The sequence below is a fragment of the Penicillium concentricum genome, assembly GCF_028827145.1.
Source record: "Penicillium concentricum strain IBT 3081 chromosome Unknown utg000001l_segment0_segment0, whole genome shotgun sequence".
Taxonomy (NCBI): domain Eukaryota; kingdom Fungi; phylum Ascomycota; class Eurotiomycetes; order Eurotiales; family Aspergillaceae; genus Penicillium; species Penicillium concentricum.
Genome location: NW_026622754.1, coordinates 1,976,801 through 1,992,106, shown reverse-complemented (window position 1 = coordinate 1,992,106; position 15,306 = coordinate 1,976,801). Strand labels below are relative to the sequence as shown.

General features: G+C 48.9%; 5 protein-coding genes across 5 annotated transcripts; 2 read left to right on the top strand and 3 right to left on the bottom strand.

Moving 5' to 3' along the window:
- Positions 1-1,555: 1,555 nt before the first annotated feature.
- On the top strand, positions 1,556-2,053 carry N7517_000744 (uncharacterized protein; the record flags this gene model as incomplete). Its single annotated transcript, XM_056718474.1, has 1 exon — positions 1,556-2,053. The coding sequence occupies one exon, from the start codon at positions 1,556-1,558 to the stop codon at positions 2,051-2,053; it is 498 nt and encodes a 165-aa protein (XP_056582609.1).
- A 446-nt stretch (positions 2,054-2,499) lies between these two features.
- N7517_000743 (Aminoglycoside phosphotransferase) lies at positions 2,500-3,851 on the bottom strand (the record flags this gene model as incomplete). Its single annotated transcript, XM_056718473.1, has 2 exons — positions 2,500-3,256; positions 3,562-3,851. 2 exons carry the CDS (start codon positions 3,849-3,851, stop codon positions 2,500-2,502), a joined length of 1,047 nt encoding a protein of 348 aa, XP_056582608.1.
- An 874-nt stretch (positions 3,852-4,725) lies between these two features.
- Positions 4,726-12,716, bottom strand: N7517_000742 (type I polyketide synthase; the record flags this gene model as incomplete). The annotated part of the gene is made up of 6 exons (XM_056718472.1): positions 4,726-5,625; positions 5,678-5,998; positions 6,058-10,715; positions 10,783-11,320; positions 11,376-11,901; positions 11,959-12,716. The coding sequence occupies 6 exons, from the start codon at positions 12,714-12,716 to the stop codon at positions 4,726-4,728; spliced, it is 7,701 nt and encodes a 2,566-aa protein (XP_056582607.1).
- A 729-nt stretch (positions 12,717-13,445) lies between these two features.
- N7517_000741 (uncharacterized protein) lies at positions 13,446-14,288 on the top strand (the record flags this gene model as incomplete). The annotated part of the gene is made up of 3 exons (XM_056718471.1): positions 13,446-13,487; positions 13,546-13,564; positions 13,612-14,288. The coding sequence occupies 3 exons, from the start codon at positions 13,446-13,448 to the stop codon at positions 14,286-14,288; spliced, it is 738 nt and encodes a 245-aa protein (XP_056582606.1).
- A 136-nt stretch (positions 14,289-14,424) lies between these two features.
- N7517_000740 (uncharacterized protein) lies at positions 14,425-15,259 on the bottom strand (the record flags this gene model as incomplete). The annotated part of the gene is made up of 2 exons (XM_056718470.1): positions 14,425-14,841; positions 15,122-15,259. 2 exons carry the CDS (start codon positions 15,257-15,259, stop codon positions 14,425-14,427), a joined length of 555 nt encoding a protein of 184 aa, XP_056582605.1.
- Positions 15,260-15,306: the final 47 nt, after the last annotated feature.

Here is a 15,306-nt window from a genome sequence, read left to right as displayed (position 1 = left end):
GAACTTCAACCTATTTTGACCCCAAGATACGATGTGAGTAGGCTAACCAATGATGAAACCATGAGAATGTCATCCCAGCCAATTTTTCGTATCCTTATTTTTGCAGTCACCCTCAAGGCAACTATCACAATGGCGATACCAGTGAGTGTCCAGATATCTCTCAGCAGCCTTGGACCGCAGTCATAAACGGCGGCTCGAGGTAAAAGTGACATATTAATTGGTCAATAGCGTGGAACTCCCCAACACAGGGGACAGAAAAGATGTGAAACACAGACATGTTCATACCACCAGACATTGATCGGTGGAGTTATATTGAACCCACAGTATTAGCTCGTTATCGTATCTATACTCAAAGTGATTCCATCGGAGATCTCCACGGGGCTCCGTCATATGTAGTCTACTGAGTTAAATCAATGGCTGTGTGAACATAAAACTTAACCTTGGCAATTCTAGAAGACCATCGGAGGTCCCCGCTAGAACCCGAGGCAGGTACATAGTAACGATAAGATAATAAGCTTGAACCTATCAAAAGTAGCCAAAGATCCAAATCTGAGCACCTACATATGGCGCCAGGAACAAGGGTGCAGGGCCGTTCGTTCGATAATAGACACAGTGTTGATTGGTCCCCGCGAGGGATCCGAGCGCCCGGATATCTTCGGCTGAGGCGCTGTTAAACATAAAGGATGTGATCGTACCTATACTTTCTGGAGTTCTTGCCAATAGACAGCAATTTGGTTATCCAGTGGCCAGATGTGCTTCTAGGGTATTAACCCCTTTGTTGGCAAAGATCCCAGCACACGAGACAGAACGATAGGCTTGATTATGCCATATATTCAGTGAGTGAGACCACAGGATATGTATCCAGCTATGAGAATAAAATTAAAATCCATTTGTAGAAATCGTAAGTTTCTGTCTCAGGCAAGCTGGTGATTTGACGAGAGTCAGCTGGGTTGGGTCTCGAAAAAGGCTCGAATCAGTGCACATCTTGATAGAAAGTATTAGACTGCAAGTAAGTATCATAAATATCAGCATTGAGCAACAAAGTGTTAATAGGATCAAAGTACAAGATACAAATGGGAAAATCTGTTGTTAAACCCAAATATTATTTTGCTGCCTCAGGTGTCAATATTTTCTAATCCCGTAACCCGGGACTTTTTCGGCCAGGGGTGTGAGCAATAGTGAAGTAGATATAAAGTGAAATACCTTCCCATCACAATGGTGAACATATAATCCAACACTGACCCCAGAACTAGTCAAATGACAAGTTCCCGAGTTATGCCGCAACGGGGTATCATAGACGCGGCTATGAGCCCCTAATTTGGACGTGGGGGACGGATCGTCCCGTTACATCATCATGTCCACGATGTCTCCAAACGATTTTTAGAGACATTTTGTTAAAAGACAACTTCTGAATGGCAGATCAATCCCCACTATAAACAAATTGGAACTGCAAGGTGAATGACACCACGTGCAGAAAATCCATATAAATCACAGATTTCCCAGAAATGTAAGAAGCTAAACCACTCTACCACAATCAACTGGAAATCAACTCAATATGGTTCAGATCAAGATCTCAATGCTATTCACAACCTTGGGCATCATGAGCGCCAGTATCGGCTGCTCGGCGGCAACTATCACGAACAGCCTGCTACTAGCCGACATTGCCGAACAGCTATCTTTGCCAGCATCAACATGGTCGGCCAGCGGCACACACACGGCGAAGGGATATACCAGCGAATCTGCAGAGACAGCCTCTGTGGAGGGCTTGAAGCAGGACTGCGACAATATTAACCTCAACAAGAAGTTAGCTGTCGACTTCCGCAGCGATGTTTTTGGGCCCGGCGTTACGGGGTTCTTCTACAAGTGCGAGAAGGTTAGCGAGGATACAAACAACTACTGGTTCACTATCAGTGCTGGAGACAAGACTCAAATCAACAAGCTTTGTGATCCGGATACTACCTATCCCATTGTCTTCGATCAACAGCATGATACTTGGTTCATTGATGAGCCTTTTGATTGTACTCGACGAACCAATCCGAGAGACTTCTTTTAGATACAAGGATGAAACGCTATGGTAAGATATTCATGCGGAGTAAGGTCAATGGTCACAATAGACTAACACATTTTATTAGAATGAACTGCCTGCTCACTTGGGTTGTGAGTCTTTTGGGGTCTGGAAAATGGGACATGCATTGAGTGGGCATAATTATAATATTCGTTGGTTTTCTTCCTAATAATACACGTCTTTTCTCCATGTGAGCTGTATGAACCAGATTTGTGCACCCATCCCTCTCGAACTAGTGGTATTTATTCCAGGGTCTCTTTGGTGCCGAAATTCTCACAATGTTGTCTTTTGAATTCCAATATCCATCGCCAAAGCCGTTGCTCAGTTACAAAAATCTGCTGTGTCTCTCGGAGGCCAGAAAATTTGAGTGGGTCATAGTTGAATCCCCAGTCCGAAATCATTGTTAAATGACGAGCCAAAGACAGCTCGAAGGTCTAAGGTTTGGTGAAAAGATCAGTTTCTGGTTTTTGTATCTGGGTTTTCGACAGGTCCTCGAGTCTGATCTTTTTGTGTAGTTTTCGATAATGTCGTAGATCTCTTTGTGAGAAGAAATATGACTCGAGCTTCGGGACTGATGGGTAGATTGATTCCCACATGGTACGGAAAGGGGAAAGGTCATCTGTGGAATCGAATGCTAGAAACCTTGTGAGACACCAAGCAAACTCACTGTTTTTGACACACTCAAGAGCTTTGGGGATAGACAACCCCACTGGTGGACTGGCCGCGCTGAGTGACGCTGCATCTTTGAAGCCATGGCTGAAACCAAGGCAGAATCTCTCATCTAACTTGTGCCGCGACTGAGGAAACCCTGGTGGTGACAAAAGAAAAGGAAAAGGCACAGCTGTGGTATAAGCCCAATCAATGATGCACGTAATATTATATTGATCGTCGACGAATATGTTGGTCGTAGTGAGATCAGGGTGGCAGAGTGGAAAGCTAGCCGGGGATGTGGTAATTTCAGACCAGTTTCTAGCATATTGAGAGATCAAACGACTGAGCGTAAGAGCAGCAATAATATAGTCGACTTTGTTCGTGGCGCCGTCAATCTTTTGTCCAACGTTGAGAAAGTCATTCCAAGCATCGCGGGCAGCATGCCACTGATCCTTGTTGGGGTAGTCCTTTCTAGATGGTTCTGATACAGCGAAGCAATGGTTCCCCAACGGCAGCTTGTAGCGTGCTTGATCAAGGCTGCTATGAGGCTGTGGTAGAACTCCCTCTCGTTGAAAAAAGGTCCACGAATGAATCCTCTCAAGGAATCTCTCTTGTGTTGTATGTGACCTCTTGACAGGCATTCTCCGATAACAAAAAGTCCATCTTTTATGAATAGAGACCAAATTTGGGCAAACCGGACTTGGGCAAGTTTCCATGCAATGTGGCCCAGTTGAAACATCACTTTGTTTATTTCGAGTGAATCCATACGGTGATATATCTTACAGCTCGCTTACCAATAGGAGTAAACCTCGGGAAAAGGTATCTCTGTGTAGTCTTTAACATACTTGAGCGTAGCAGCTTCGCTTGCAAGAAGTTTCGCGGCATACTCGTTAGACATCGCGGGGTGATTCTCCACTGGCGAGCGAAGAACCCATTCAAGGCCATCTTTAAATACAATGAAAATGGCCCAATTGAAGCCACCTCGTTCCGGACGCTGATTCAAGTCGCATGAGCACGCAATTTCCCCTCGCATCTTGCCCGCGCGTGCACAGAGTGCACACACGTCGAACTCATTGTACTTGAAGAGCGGGAAGTCTTCTTTTCTGGTGTTGGGAATCATGATATTCGGATCCATTATATTTGAGGTTGCCCTGCTAGAGACTCGGTAAAGCTATAATGACACAGGTGTCATGATGCAAGGACTGGAGGAGCGAGAGATCAAATTCCAAAAGAATGTTATTTGCAGAGAAAGAGCCGACGGCGTCGTTGCCTAAGAAAGAACTCCGATCTATACACGTGACTATTTTGGACCAGGAGATATGCAAATTGAATTCTCGGTCATATACGTTTACTTGAGGTATTCATAGTGGAAGTCTAGAATTTTAACAATGTTCGTCAACTGGCGAATGTACCAGGCTAACTTTAGCAGCGGCCACTCTGAGACCTTTTCTGCGCTCAGGGCAACAAAGGCTACCGTGGACAGCATTTCTGCGGTCAAGATGTTTTACGGGATGCATGAGAGGTGGACTTCGGATTATGGAATGGGCGTCGCATGTCAATAGCCCCCAGAGTAGATGCAGACGCACTGACAGATCGAGTTTGAATGAATACTGGCACCGGTAGTCACAAAGTTGTGTGTCCGATTGACGCGGACAAGGCATGGTAGGTAGAAATCCATGGACCATCTGTGGTGAGCTTCTTAAGCTCTATTACTTTGTTCTAGGCGAGTGGAAGAGCAGACTTTGTGCTACGATGTGGTTCCTACAATTCACTGTTCAAAACGACATTATATCTCGCACAAGGCTTTCAATCTCCTTGCTGTATCCTTTTAGTGCATAAGAGGTCAGGCAAATTTTGAAAAGGAAACGTTTGGAATTCAACCTTTGTGCCAAAAAGATAAGATGAACAGAAAAAGTTTAGAGTACATGTCATTGCCATAAACAAAGAGCAAGAAGTCAAATGCCTCACAGATCATATTGTCAATCAAGGAGTGTAGGCGAGGAAAACATTCATACCTGGCCGGTTCGACCTTCAGCCACATCGAGACCCCACTCGGCCTTGAGGTCTGAAGTAAGTATACCCGATTTCTTGAGAATCGTCTCAGAAAGAGCCGGGATAGAGTCACTAGTCAAGATCTCCAGGATCTGCAAATTAGCCTCCAACTCACGGGTGATCCAGTTTCTGATCTCAATGGCGACCAGCGAATCCAGACCATAAACAGTGATGGGCGCAGCCGGATCAAGGTCTTCCAGCGGACGCATAAGAATGCTAGAGATCTTGGTGAGCACGGCCGTCCCAACGATGAGCTCGGCCGCTTCTCGGGTCTTCGATTGCCGGACGGCAAGGGCCGGCGAAATCTCGGTACTGTTCTGCGCAGACTCGGCCAATGCACCCGCGCCAGCGAGAGTGGATAGGCGCAACAGGTGCGACAGCTTGGTATCATTTACCCAGAATGGCTGTGCACTAGCGGGTGTGGATTTGACGCCTTCGAACCCAGCCACGCAGTGTCCCTCGAAGGAAACGTCGAACTCGTTGCGGATCGCTGCAGTGACAAGACCGCGGATGTCTGTTGCGTCAACAGACTCTGTGCCGAGTTGTTTGGAGATTGTCTCCCGCTTCTTTTCGTCGGAGAGGTATCCGATTCCGCGGACAATGGGTAGATCGATTGTCGAACAGCGCATCTTGGCTGTCTCGGGGTACTGGGAGAGCGCCGCCATGAAGGTTCCACTGGCGGCATAGGGGGATTGGCCCATATTACCAACAAAACTGGCGGCAGATGAGAGGCTGACGAAGAAATCCACGCTAGCGTCAGTTGTTGTCAATGCCTGCTGAACGTTCCAGATTCCTTTAACTCTGGGCATCATCACGGTCTGGTAGTCGGCGAAACTAAGCTTTTCGAAGAGGGTATCCTGATAAAGGAGTTAGCGGGTTTGTGATTTGCGGTTGGTGTTGGAAACTTACCCGGAGAACCATAGCGCCGTATACAACACCACGAGCTGTGGGCATGCGAGCGAGGAGCGGAACAAGATTTTGCTCAACGCTCTGCTTATCCGCCACATCGCAGCGACAGATTTCCACATTGACACCCTGTTGAGTGAGATCCCGAATAGTTTGTTGTGCCTTTTCAGTCTTGACACCACCTCGAGAAACCAGGACAAGATTCTTGGCTCCCTTCTCTGGTAGCCAACTGGCAATGTCGAGACCAATGCCGCCGGTTCCACCCACGATGACATATGAAGCATCTGCGCGGAGAAGATTTTCGTCTCTTCTAGCGGGATGGACCTGTATAGAGGGTTAGCAATCATACGCTGTCAACGCGACTGCCGTATTAACAAACATACCTTAACCATGGAATCATCGGTAACCTGGACGACCATTTTTCCGATCACTTGTCCACCTTGCAGGGCCCGGAATCCAACCTCAACATCTGAGATGGGAAGAGTGGTGACAGACCACCTTGACTGGGCGTTGGTGTCCACAAACAGTTTGAACACATCACGCAGCAGCCGCTTCGTCAATTGAGGACGCTTCTCTCTGACCATACCTAAGTCCACAGATGCGAAAGATATATTCTTGTTGAAGTGAGCCATCTCCAATCGAGAGTTTGTCGTAATATCTCGCTTGCCGAGTTCAATGAAGCGACCAAATGGCGCAACACACTCGAATGTTGCTTGCAAAGCATCGCCGCTAAGCGAGTTGAGAGCAACATCCACACCCTGGCCACCAGTGGCCTGGTGAATACTTTGTGCAAATGACATATCACGACTGAAGAAAATATGTTCTTCCTTGAGCTGGTAAGTCTGCATGAGGAAGGTCTTCTTCTCAACACTACCAACGGTTGCGAAAATATTAGCTCCAACACTCTGAGCAATGATAATTGCCGCTTGGCCAACACCTCCTGCAGCGGCGTGGATCAACACGCTTTCATCTTTACTCAATCGTCCCAGGTCAATGAGAGAGTAGTAGGCAGTACAGAACACAGCTGGGATCGAAGCTGCGATCTCGAATGGCATATCCTCGGGGATGGCCCAGCATCCGGAGGCTGGACAACGTGTGAAAGTTGACAATGAACCTGGTGACATGGCACAGACTCGATCTCCAATTTTGAAGTCGGATACCGCACCTCCCACTCGAGTCACGACTCCACTACATTCCTGTCCGAGTCTATCGCCTTGAAGCTGACCCATGGCCATCAATACATCTCTAAAGTTGAGACCGGTACTGTGGACCCGAATCTCAATGTGGTCTTGGGGCAGGGGTCCATTGCGGGAGACATCATCTGTGAAGTAAAGCTCGTCGAGACCCCTCCCGCTTCCAGCAGCAAGTCGCAAAGCGCGATCTTGTTTGAAGGGCTGCATCTGCGGGGGTGCATCTGGTGTCTCTTGCTGGACACTGAGGTTCAATTCGTTGTTATCCACCAAACGCGGCACACAAACATTGCCATTTCGGACAACAAACTCCCAGTCATTCTGGACCAGTTGCGATTTCTGGCAGAAGACTCCGCTAAATACCTGGAGTATGTGGCCCACGGCCAGAGCATCGGGCATGTTCTCCCGTTCTCCCAGGTCAAGCGTGGCGAATTGGAGGCCAGTCTCTGATCTCACGGTGCGAGCCAGTCCAATTGCCATGTTCGCGCCAAGGGACTCCAGGTCAGTTTTGGTGTGACGAACAACCCACAATAGACCCCGAGCCCGGCTCAGGAGTCGCTGCAGTGTCTGGAACTTTTCCTGAGTGAGGTGCGATAGGATCGAGCGATCCATTCCCCCAAGGAAGATACACCATTTCCCGGTCACATCGACCGCATCAGAGTCCACAGCAGTTATTGGCTCAACACCAGTCATATTCTTGAGACCATACTCGAGGCTAAGGGATGATAAGGTCCCAATAGAGTCAATGCCGAGAATCACGACATCGCCGGCGTTTGCGGGACCAGTTATTGGGCTGTTAGCAGTGGAGATCATGAGACAACCAGATTGGAAAGATGCACCAGGGTACTCCTCCACACATAGGTCAATTCCAGAGAAGTCATTCTCCTTCATGACGTTGCTCCATCCTTCGACTGTGAGGAGTGGTCCGTCCTTCCGGAATTTGTCATTGGCCAGCCACCATCCAGAGAGGAGTGCGAATGGGAAATGCCGTGCCTTCGGGACAGTTTCCTCGATGAGTAGGACCTTGCCACCAGGCTTCAAAAGGGCTCGGATGTTTGCCATTGTCTGGCTGATGTCAGAAGTAGCATGCAGCACGTTGCAGGCAACTACAACATCATATGTGTCATTATCGAAGCCTTGCTCAGTAGGATCAGCCGACACGTCTAGTGTCTGGTATGTCATGAGATGTCCCCAGCTCCCAAACTTTGTCTTGGCTTTTTCGAAGAATCCTGGAGAGATGTCGGTGTAGGTGTAATGTGCGAACCGAGGCGTAGATCCTGGTTCATGTCCACCCAAACTCTGCAAAATCGGCATGGTGACACCACCTGTACCAGCACCAATCTCTATGATGTTGAGTGTAGGGTTCTGATGTGCCATCTTGTCAATGCAGACAGAGACATTGGCATAGGCCTCACGAAGACCGTCAAGATCACTGTAGTGTCTTGCGATTCCGTCATCCTCCAGCAGTACGCTCAAGGCATCTACCTTGCCCCTGAGGATTTGAGGGAGCAACTCCCCCACTTTACATGTCAACTCACCTGCTGCATTGACTGTTCGGGTCTGTTCAAGGACGTCAAGGTTCAAGGGATATTTGGTGTCCGCATTTTGGCAAGTTTTCTGGGCCCAACGATAGAATTTCTGACGGTGAGGCTCAAAGGTTGACAACTCGTCCTCTGTCACGGTCTTAACCACATGTGCCAGGTAATGCTCTGCCACAGATTCGAGTTGCTGCATTCTTTCAATGCCTTGAGCAACATCAGTCTCGGGGCGAGGGAGCTGTCGATAGTCCTCGGTGGAGAGGAAATCAAAGCAGGGCTCATATTGTACCTTGTAGCAAATCTGGTCCGGCGAGCTGTCCTTTGAGCCTTTGATATCGTTCGATACCGGCACCAAAGTGACACCATTGATGTCAATGATCAGATCCGCTGGGTTATTGGGGACAGTTGCGAATATGCGGTTAGTCTCAGGGTTGCTTGCGGATTCAGTTCCTGATTTGTGACCATACAGTTTCAGTACACTGCCGGCACTGAGTTCGGGGCATAAGGAGACGGAGACTTGCTTGACATGCGACGGCACATGGGTGACTTTCGGCCCGGGCTCGCCGTAACCAAGAAGGACCCACAGAACTTGACTACATAGATCAAGTGTAACAGGGTGCACAATGCAGGGGGTTTCATGCTGGTGGGGCATGGCTGCTTTCGTGTCTGGGATACGGAGGGTAGCCATTGCCTGACCATCCCTGCTCCATGAGATATCGGTCAATCCTTTGAAAAGAGGACCATACTGGACGCCACCGCTGGCGACGTTCTCGTAGAGGACATTGCTGTCCACGAGAGTGCTACATGAATTTCGCATCTTCAATGATTGTTCAGTGAAGCGTGCGGTCTTCTCGAGCTGCTGTCGAGACCCATCAACCGGGTTGACGTCCTTGACTTCTTGCACCATGACGAAGCCATTGCAGTGTTGGTCCCATCCGCGACCCTCAGCCCATGAGAAAACCTTGAACTCGTGCCAGCCGAGGACTGATTTACTGGGAGCTTCTGCTCGGGATGGTTTTAGGCTGAACATTGTCTCCACGGATGAGTTGTCCGGGATAGTGAGGACACGATTAATGAAGATATCGCGGAGATCGATCTTTCCAGGAGTAACATGGTGTAGCTGTGCGTGTTGTGAGATAGCCTCCATAGCCATGGCCAAGAACCCGGTCATTGGATACACAGTTCTGTCATGTACTCTGTGCTCGCGGATCCAAGGATGGTCATCTGCACGAATGGTGTTCCTCCATCGGGGCTCAAAGTCGACATTCTCCATGCACAATGAGCCAAGGATATCATTTCGAGGGAATTGGCGATGGAGATGATTATCACCTAGGCGTGAGCTAAACCAGTATCTTTCAGAGTGGTTCCACGGATATTTAGGCAGATTTGTCATAACAGCAGGCTTTCTTGATGTCGTTTTCAAGTTCGGGAAGTTGATAGCCTGGAAATCGAGATTCAGACCCTGCTTGAACAACGACCCAGCGAGGTTTTGAACAGCCTCGATGTCATCTACCTTGCGTTTCAAGGTGTGAAGGTATTGCACATTGGAATTCGGGGCATGTTCTTGGGCAATGTCTCTCACGGGTGTTTGTAGGGCAGGGTGAGGGCCAATTTCGACCAATGTGTTAATTGGTGTAGTTGCGTGCTCGTCGGTCACAAGGCTCTTCAGACCCTCCACAAACTCCACACGGGAAACCAGATTGTCGACCCAGTAGGAGGCGTCCAAAGTGCTTCCTGGAATCAATTTTCCATAAACGGTCGAATGGAATGGAACCTCAGAGTCCCGAGGTTCAATCTTGCCAAGCAGGGATCGATATTCCTGTGATACAGTCTTCATATGGTGGGAGTGGTAAGCAACCTCGACCTGCAGTCTTCGGGTGAAGATCCCTTCTTTATCCAAGGCAGTCTGCAGATCGGTAATGACATCCGCATCTCCAGACAGAGTCACGCTTGACTCGCTGTTCACACAGGCAATAACGGCCTTGGTCCCTCGCATGGCATCCAGAATTTGTTGGATATCTGGGGCGCTGGCTCCAACCGCCAACATACCTCCCTTGATAGACTTGTCATTTGCAACCAGATTTGCTGCGACACCACGAGAGTACGCCACCCGAACACACTCTTCGAGGCCCAGAATGCCCGCGGCATAAGCTGCTGCAATCTCTCCGCTGGAATGACCGACCACTGCCTTGGGGCGGATACCCCAGGATGATAGCAAATCAACCAACGCTAGCTGGACTGCGGTACAAGCGGGCTGGCTCATGTATGCGGCCGAGATAGAGCTTGCGCTCGGGTCGGTCAAAAGCAATTCGTCTTCGTGTGGAATGTTAGTGTCTGAGAATATTGCTGTGGGGAGTGCTAGAATCAAGTTGAGACATACCTATAATTGAGAACGTAGCACCGAGGGATTTCAAGCAAGCGTCCACGTCTTGCATGGTCTGCTTGAAAACTGGATATGTGCTCAGAAGTTCTTTGCCCATGCCATGCCATTGGGCACCTTGTCCAGTGAATACAAAGCCGACAGTCGGCTCTTTGGAAGAACGAACAGGCACTGCGTCAATAGCCAGCGATTGAGTCAGCTCCTGGCCAGAGATTGCAGAGGATGTCAATCTCCATGGCAGGAACGTTCGTCTCTGTCCTAGTGTATAGGCCATGTTATCCATAGTACTGTCATTGAAAACCACTGGGAAATGGTCGAGATGCGCTGCAATCAATTTCCCAAGCTGGAGGGCAGCCTTCTTATCGTACGCAGAAACTACAAACAACTTGCGCTTGAGAGGGTCGTCGCTTAACTCAAGATTGCCTTCATGTCGGGGAGCACGCTGTAGAATAACATGGGCATTGGTCCCGCCAAAGCCGAAGTTGTTCACACTTGCATATGGTTTGCCACGGGGCCATGGAGTCAGCTTCTTGGGAACCTAGTTGCGTTTTTAGCAGTGTCCGTCAATGCTCCAGGTCAGTCCAAGATCTCACCTTCATATTCCACTGATCCATGGGTATTTCCTCATTCACTTTCTCAAAATTGCAGTTTGGGGGTACGAAGCCTCGCTCAAGCGCCAGGGTTGTTTTGATCACAGAAACAAGACCACTTGCTCCTTCTGCATGACCAATGTTCGATTTCACAGATCCAACAAGCAATGGTTGACGCGGGGACCGCCCTTTTCCGAAGACTGCATTCAATGCAGTGGCTTCGAGGGGATCACCAACTTTGGTTCCTGTGCCGTGAGCCTCCACAAATCCTGTCATGGCCGGGTCAATCCGTGCCTCTTTATAGACTTGACGCATCAATGCTTCCTGTGCCTTGCCATTTGGCATTGCAATACCTCTGGTCCGCCCATCTTGGTTAAGACCAGTGTTGATAATGACAGATCGGATGGCATCTCCCGCAGCCTCTGCGTCCTCGAGAGATTTCAAGATAATACACCCAGCACCTTCACCCCGGCCAAAGCCAGTGCCGCGGTGATCAAAGGAATATGAGCGACCAGTATCCGAAAGTAGTCTTTCAGAGAGTACCAATCAGCTTTTGCATGTCAGGAGGATTGCCAGTTGCACTTACCTGGAACGTGTCATCGAAACGAAAGCCTCTGGGGTTATATTCAAGTGGCATCCTCCCACAATGGCCATCGAGCATTCACCGTTCCGAATACTCTGAGTAGCCAAATGCAGAGCAGACAAGCTGGAAGAGCAAGCCGTGTCAACTGTAACACTAGGCCCGTTCAAGTCAAAATGATACGAAATTCGATTCGCCTGCAATGCCATAGCCGTTCCAGTGGCAGCATACATGGGGATAGCCGAGATATCTCTGGTGTTGTTGATTTCGTAGTCGGAATATGAGCCGCCTGCAAAGACTCCCACCTTTTGGCCGGTGATCTCATGGCTCGGGATTCCAGCATTCTCTAGCGCTTCGTACACACATTCGAGGAAAATTCGCTGTTGCGGATCCATTACCTGTGCCTCTTGGAGTGTGATATTGAAAAATGGCGCATCGAATAGGCCAATGTCTTCTGTCAGGAAGTGGGCTCCTACTGCATTGAAGGAGCCTGGTCGATCGGGATCAGGGTGATAGAAGGAATCAGCGTTGAACCGGTTCTTTGGGACTGGTGACCAGGCACTTTTGCCTCGTGAGCAAAGGTCCCAAAACTGTTCGGCCGTGGAAACGTCTCCTGGGAGGCGGCAGGACATGCCGATTATGGCCGTTCGCTTGGGCACATCGCCGGTGGGATTATCGGTGATATCATTGGACTGCTCAGGCAAAGAGTCATTTTGGCTCTCGATAACTGGTGTTCCAGTCCCGGAGGACTGTTGGAGGCGCATCTTTGATAGATTCGGTGTTTGATTTGAAGATGTCCAACTATGTACCTGGCAGTGTGATCACCACCAATGTCCAGCAAGTGTCTAAAGAAACGAATATCAATTTGCAAGAAGAAAAATGTATTGAACAGTACAATCACGGATCATTTGAACCGGGCAATCGATTGATCCAAGTACTTCCTGAAAGGCAGACAATAAAGAAAAAAATGCGTCGAGACGGTTAGTTCTAGAGTACAACCCACCCTTGCATGACCATCCAAGCGTGTGCATGGCGATCTCTGTCCAGTAGTCGTCCCGATTGAAACAGGGGGATTCAACTTTGAGTTGGGCCATGATAGGTCGAAGCCCCATGCCTCCATGGCTGTTCTCCTTGGTGACGAATCCAGAAATTCGCAGGCACATCAATTGGATCTTCTATGCACGAACGCATCACCTCCACCCGTTTTTTTTTTGGTAGTTCACATAATTGCAGATCAGAATCAGTAGATCTGGTCTTGCTACTGTCATGATGACTTGGATAGCGCTTGTTTCGATGCCCTTGCTGAGGCGAGGGTGCGTACTCCGTACATTCCAACAACAGGGGTAAAACTCCCGATGCCCTGGCAGATTCCTGATGGGCGTGATTTGTTTGGGATTGCCCCCTCGCGTCGAAAGTGCCTTTATAGAACACTCCGACTGGTATTTTAGCGTCGCGTTTTTCTCCGAAGATATTCCCCAGTCTTGATCATCGTGATGAAATTTCTATGCCTCCCAGGAGGTCATTGCAACGCCAAGGTATGTCAATCAATTTATCACGTGGAATGAGATCATTTAGTTGACTTTGACTGCACAGGCTCTCAAAATCCAGCTAGGTAAGCAGTAGATGCGATATGAACGTTGATAGAAACTAATGGTTCAGGCCCTTTCTGTGACGCCCTCGCATCCAATGGAAATGCCAGCTTCTACTACACGCAGGGAACCACTGAGGTGTGGGTTCCACCACAATTTGCCGGATTCTTCGGTCCACCTCCCAATTATACCTTCATGAAGGTCGATGGGCCCCTGGTACAAAGGAACATGGGTGATTTTCCCAAACGCGATACCCCGGAAGAGTCAATGAAAGCCGCCACGCAGGCAGCAGGCAATCCCACATTCTCCTGTATGCCTCAGGTCATGGACCGTCTAGTTGGCATTCTTGACGGTGAGGGCGACATTGATGGTGTGATTGGCTTCTCTGAGGGATCCCAAATTGCCGCATCGCTTATTCTTGAGGAGCAAAGAAGAGAGAGAGAACTTGGTCGGATACCTCGACTTAAATGCGCGATCTTTTTCAGCGGATGGCCGCCAGTACACCCGGTGACTGGCAGGCTTGTTACGGCCGAGGACTATAATGAAGAACCGATTACTATACCAACCTGTCATGTTGTGGGTGGGTCAGATCCGTTCATTGATGGGTCAATGGCACTGTACAATATGTGCGATCCAGACAATGCGGATCTGTTTGACCATGGAGGGGGGCATCTAATTCCAAGAAATAAGCAGGTTACAGAGGAGATTGCTTTAGTGGTACGCGAGATGATCAACTGCGCAGCCTGATTTTTATAGCAATTGTATAGCAATACACTGAAAATGCCCCCGAATTGGCTGGATTTACGCTGTATTTCCACGATATTGGGTGTATTTTATGCTCAGCTCGTAGATATAATATAGCAATCATCACCTCGCATTTGAGTCACTCCAACAGTGGCCGTGTCTCTGCTTCCTCTTCCTCTTCCTCTTCCTCAACTTCAGTCCGACCCTCTGTCCAACTCCATTGAGGAAAGAAACTAACCGAAAATGCAAGCCCAGAGTTCCAACCACGCCACCCGGATGACCTCTCCCCTTCCTCCTCAACCTGCTCATACTCTGCCTCCTTCCAACGCCATCTGGTCCGATGCATCAGCCACACCAAGGCAACCCCTACTGCACCTAACGCCACCGTCGTAAGCACAGCGCCCATTACTGACAAAACAGTCAAAGTGCTGGCATTGCACCCAAACGGCCTCGCTCTCAGCTCCCATCTCTCCTTGGAACCAAGGGGGCAGATATTTGCCGAGCTAAAAGGCGCAAATATTGGAACCCGCGATGGATTCGGAACACAGGTCGAAGACTGTATAGCATAACAATCAATAGTCAGTTTCCTCCAGCATGGACTAGAAAATCATGGTTCGTGTTGTGTCGATCAAGTCAAAGCGAAGGCAATAATGGAGGTCCGGGGTAGGCGTTGCCTTGAAACCCCTATCGGCATTCTGGAGGACGCAAGGGAGTAGGATGTGAAACGAATACGACGGGGAGCCTGCACATATAGAGTTGAAATGATAGGGAAGGGACATAAATAGAGAGAATCAAAATATACTACAAATGGAAAATGAAGAGAGAATGTGACCTACTATAGCACACCAGCTGCAGGCAATGTCACCGGTCAGGCAGCTTGAACATGACTGTCGACCCCAGCAAACATGGAAAAGCGGATCGCTAGGGTCTGGATTGTTCAAGGGGATGCTGGAGTTTCCCTTGAGGTTGTCCATATTATGATCTAAGGTAGTATACCATGTAAGGTTTCTCGTGATATGTT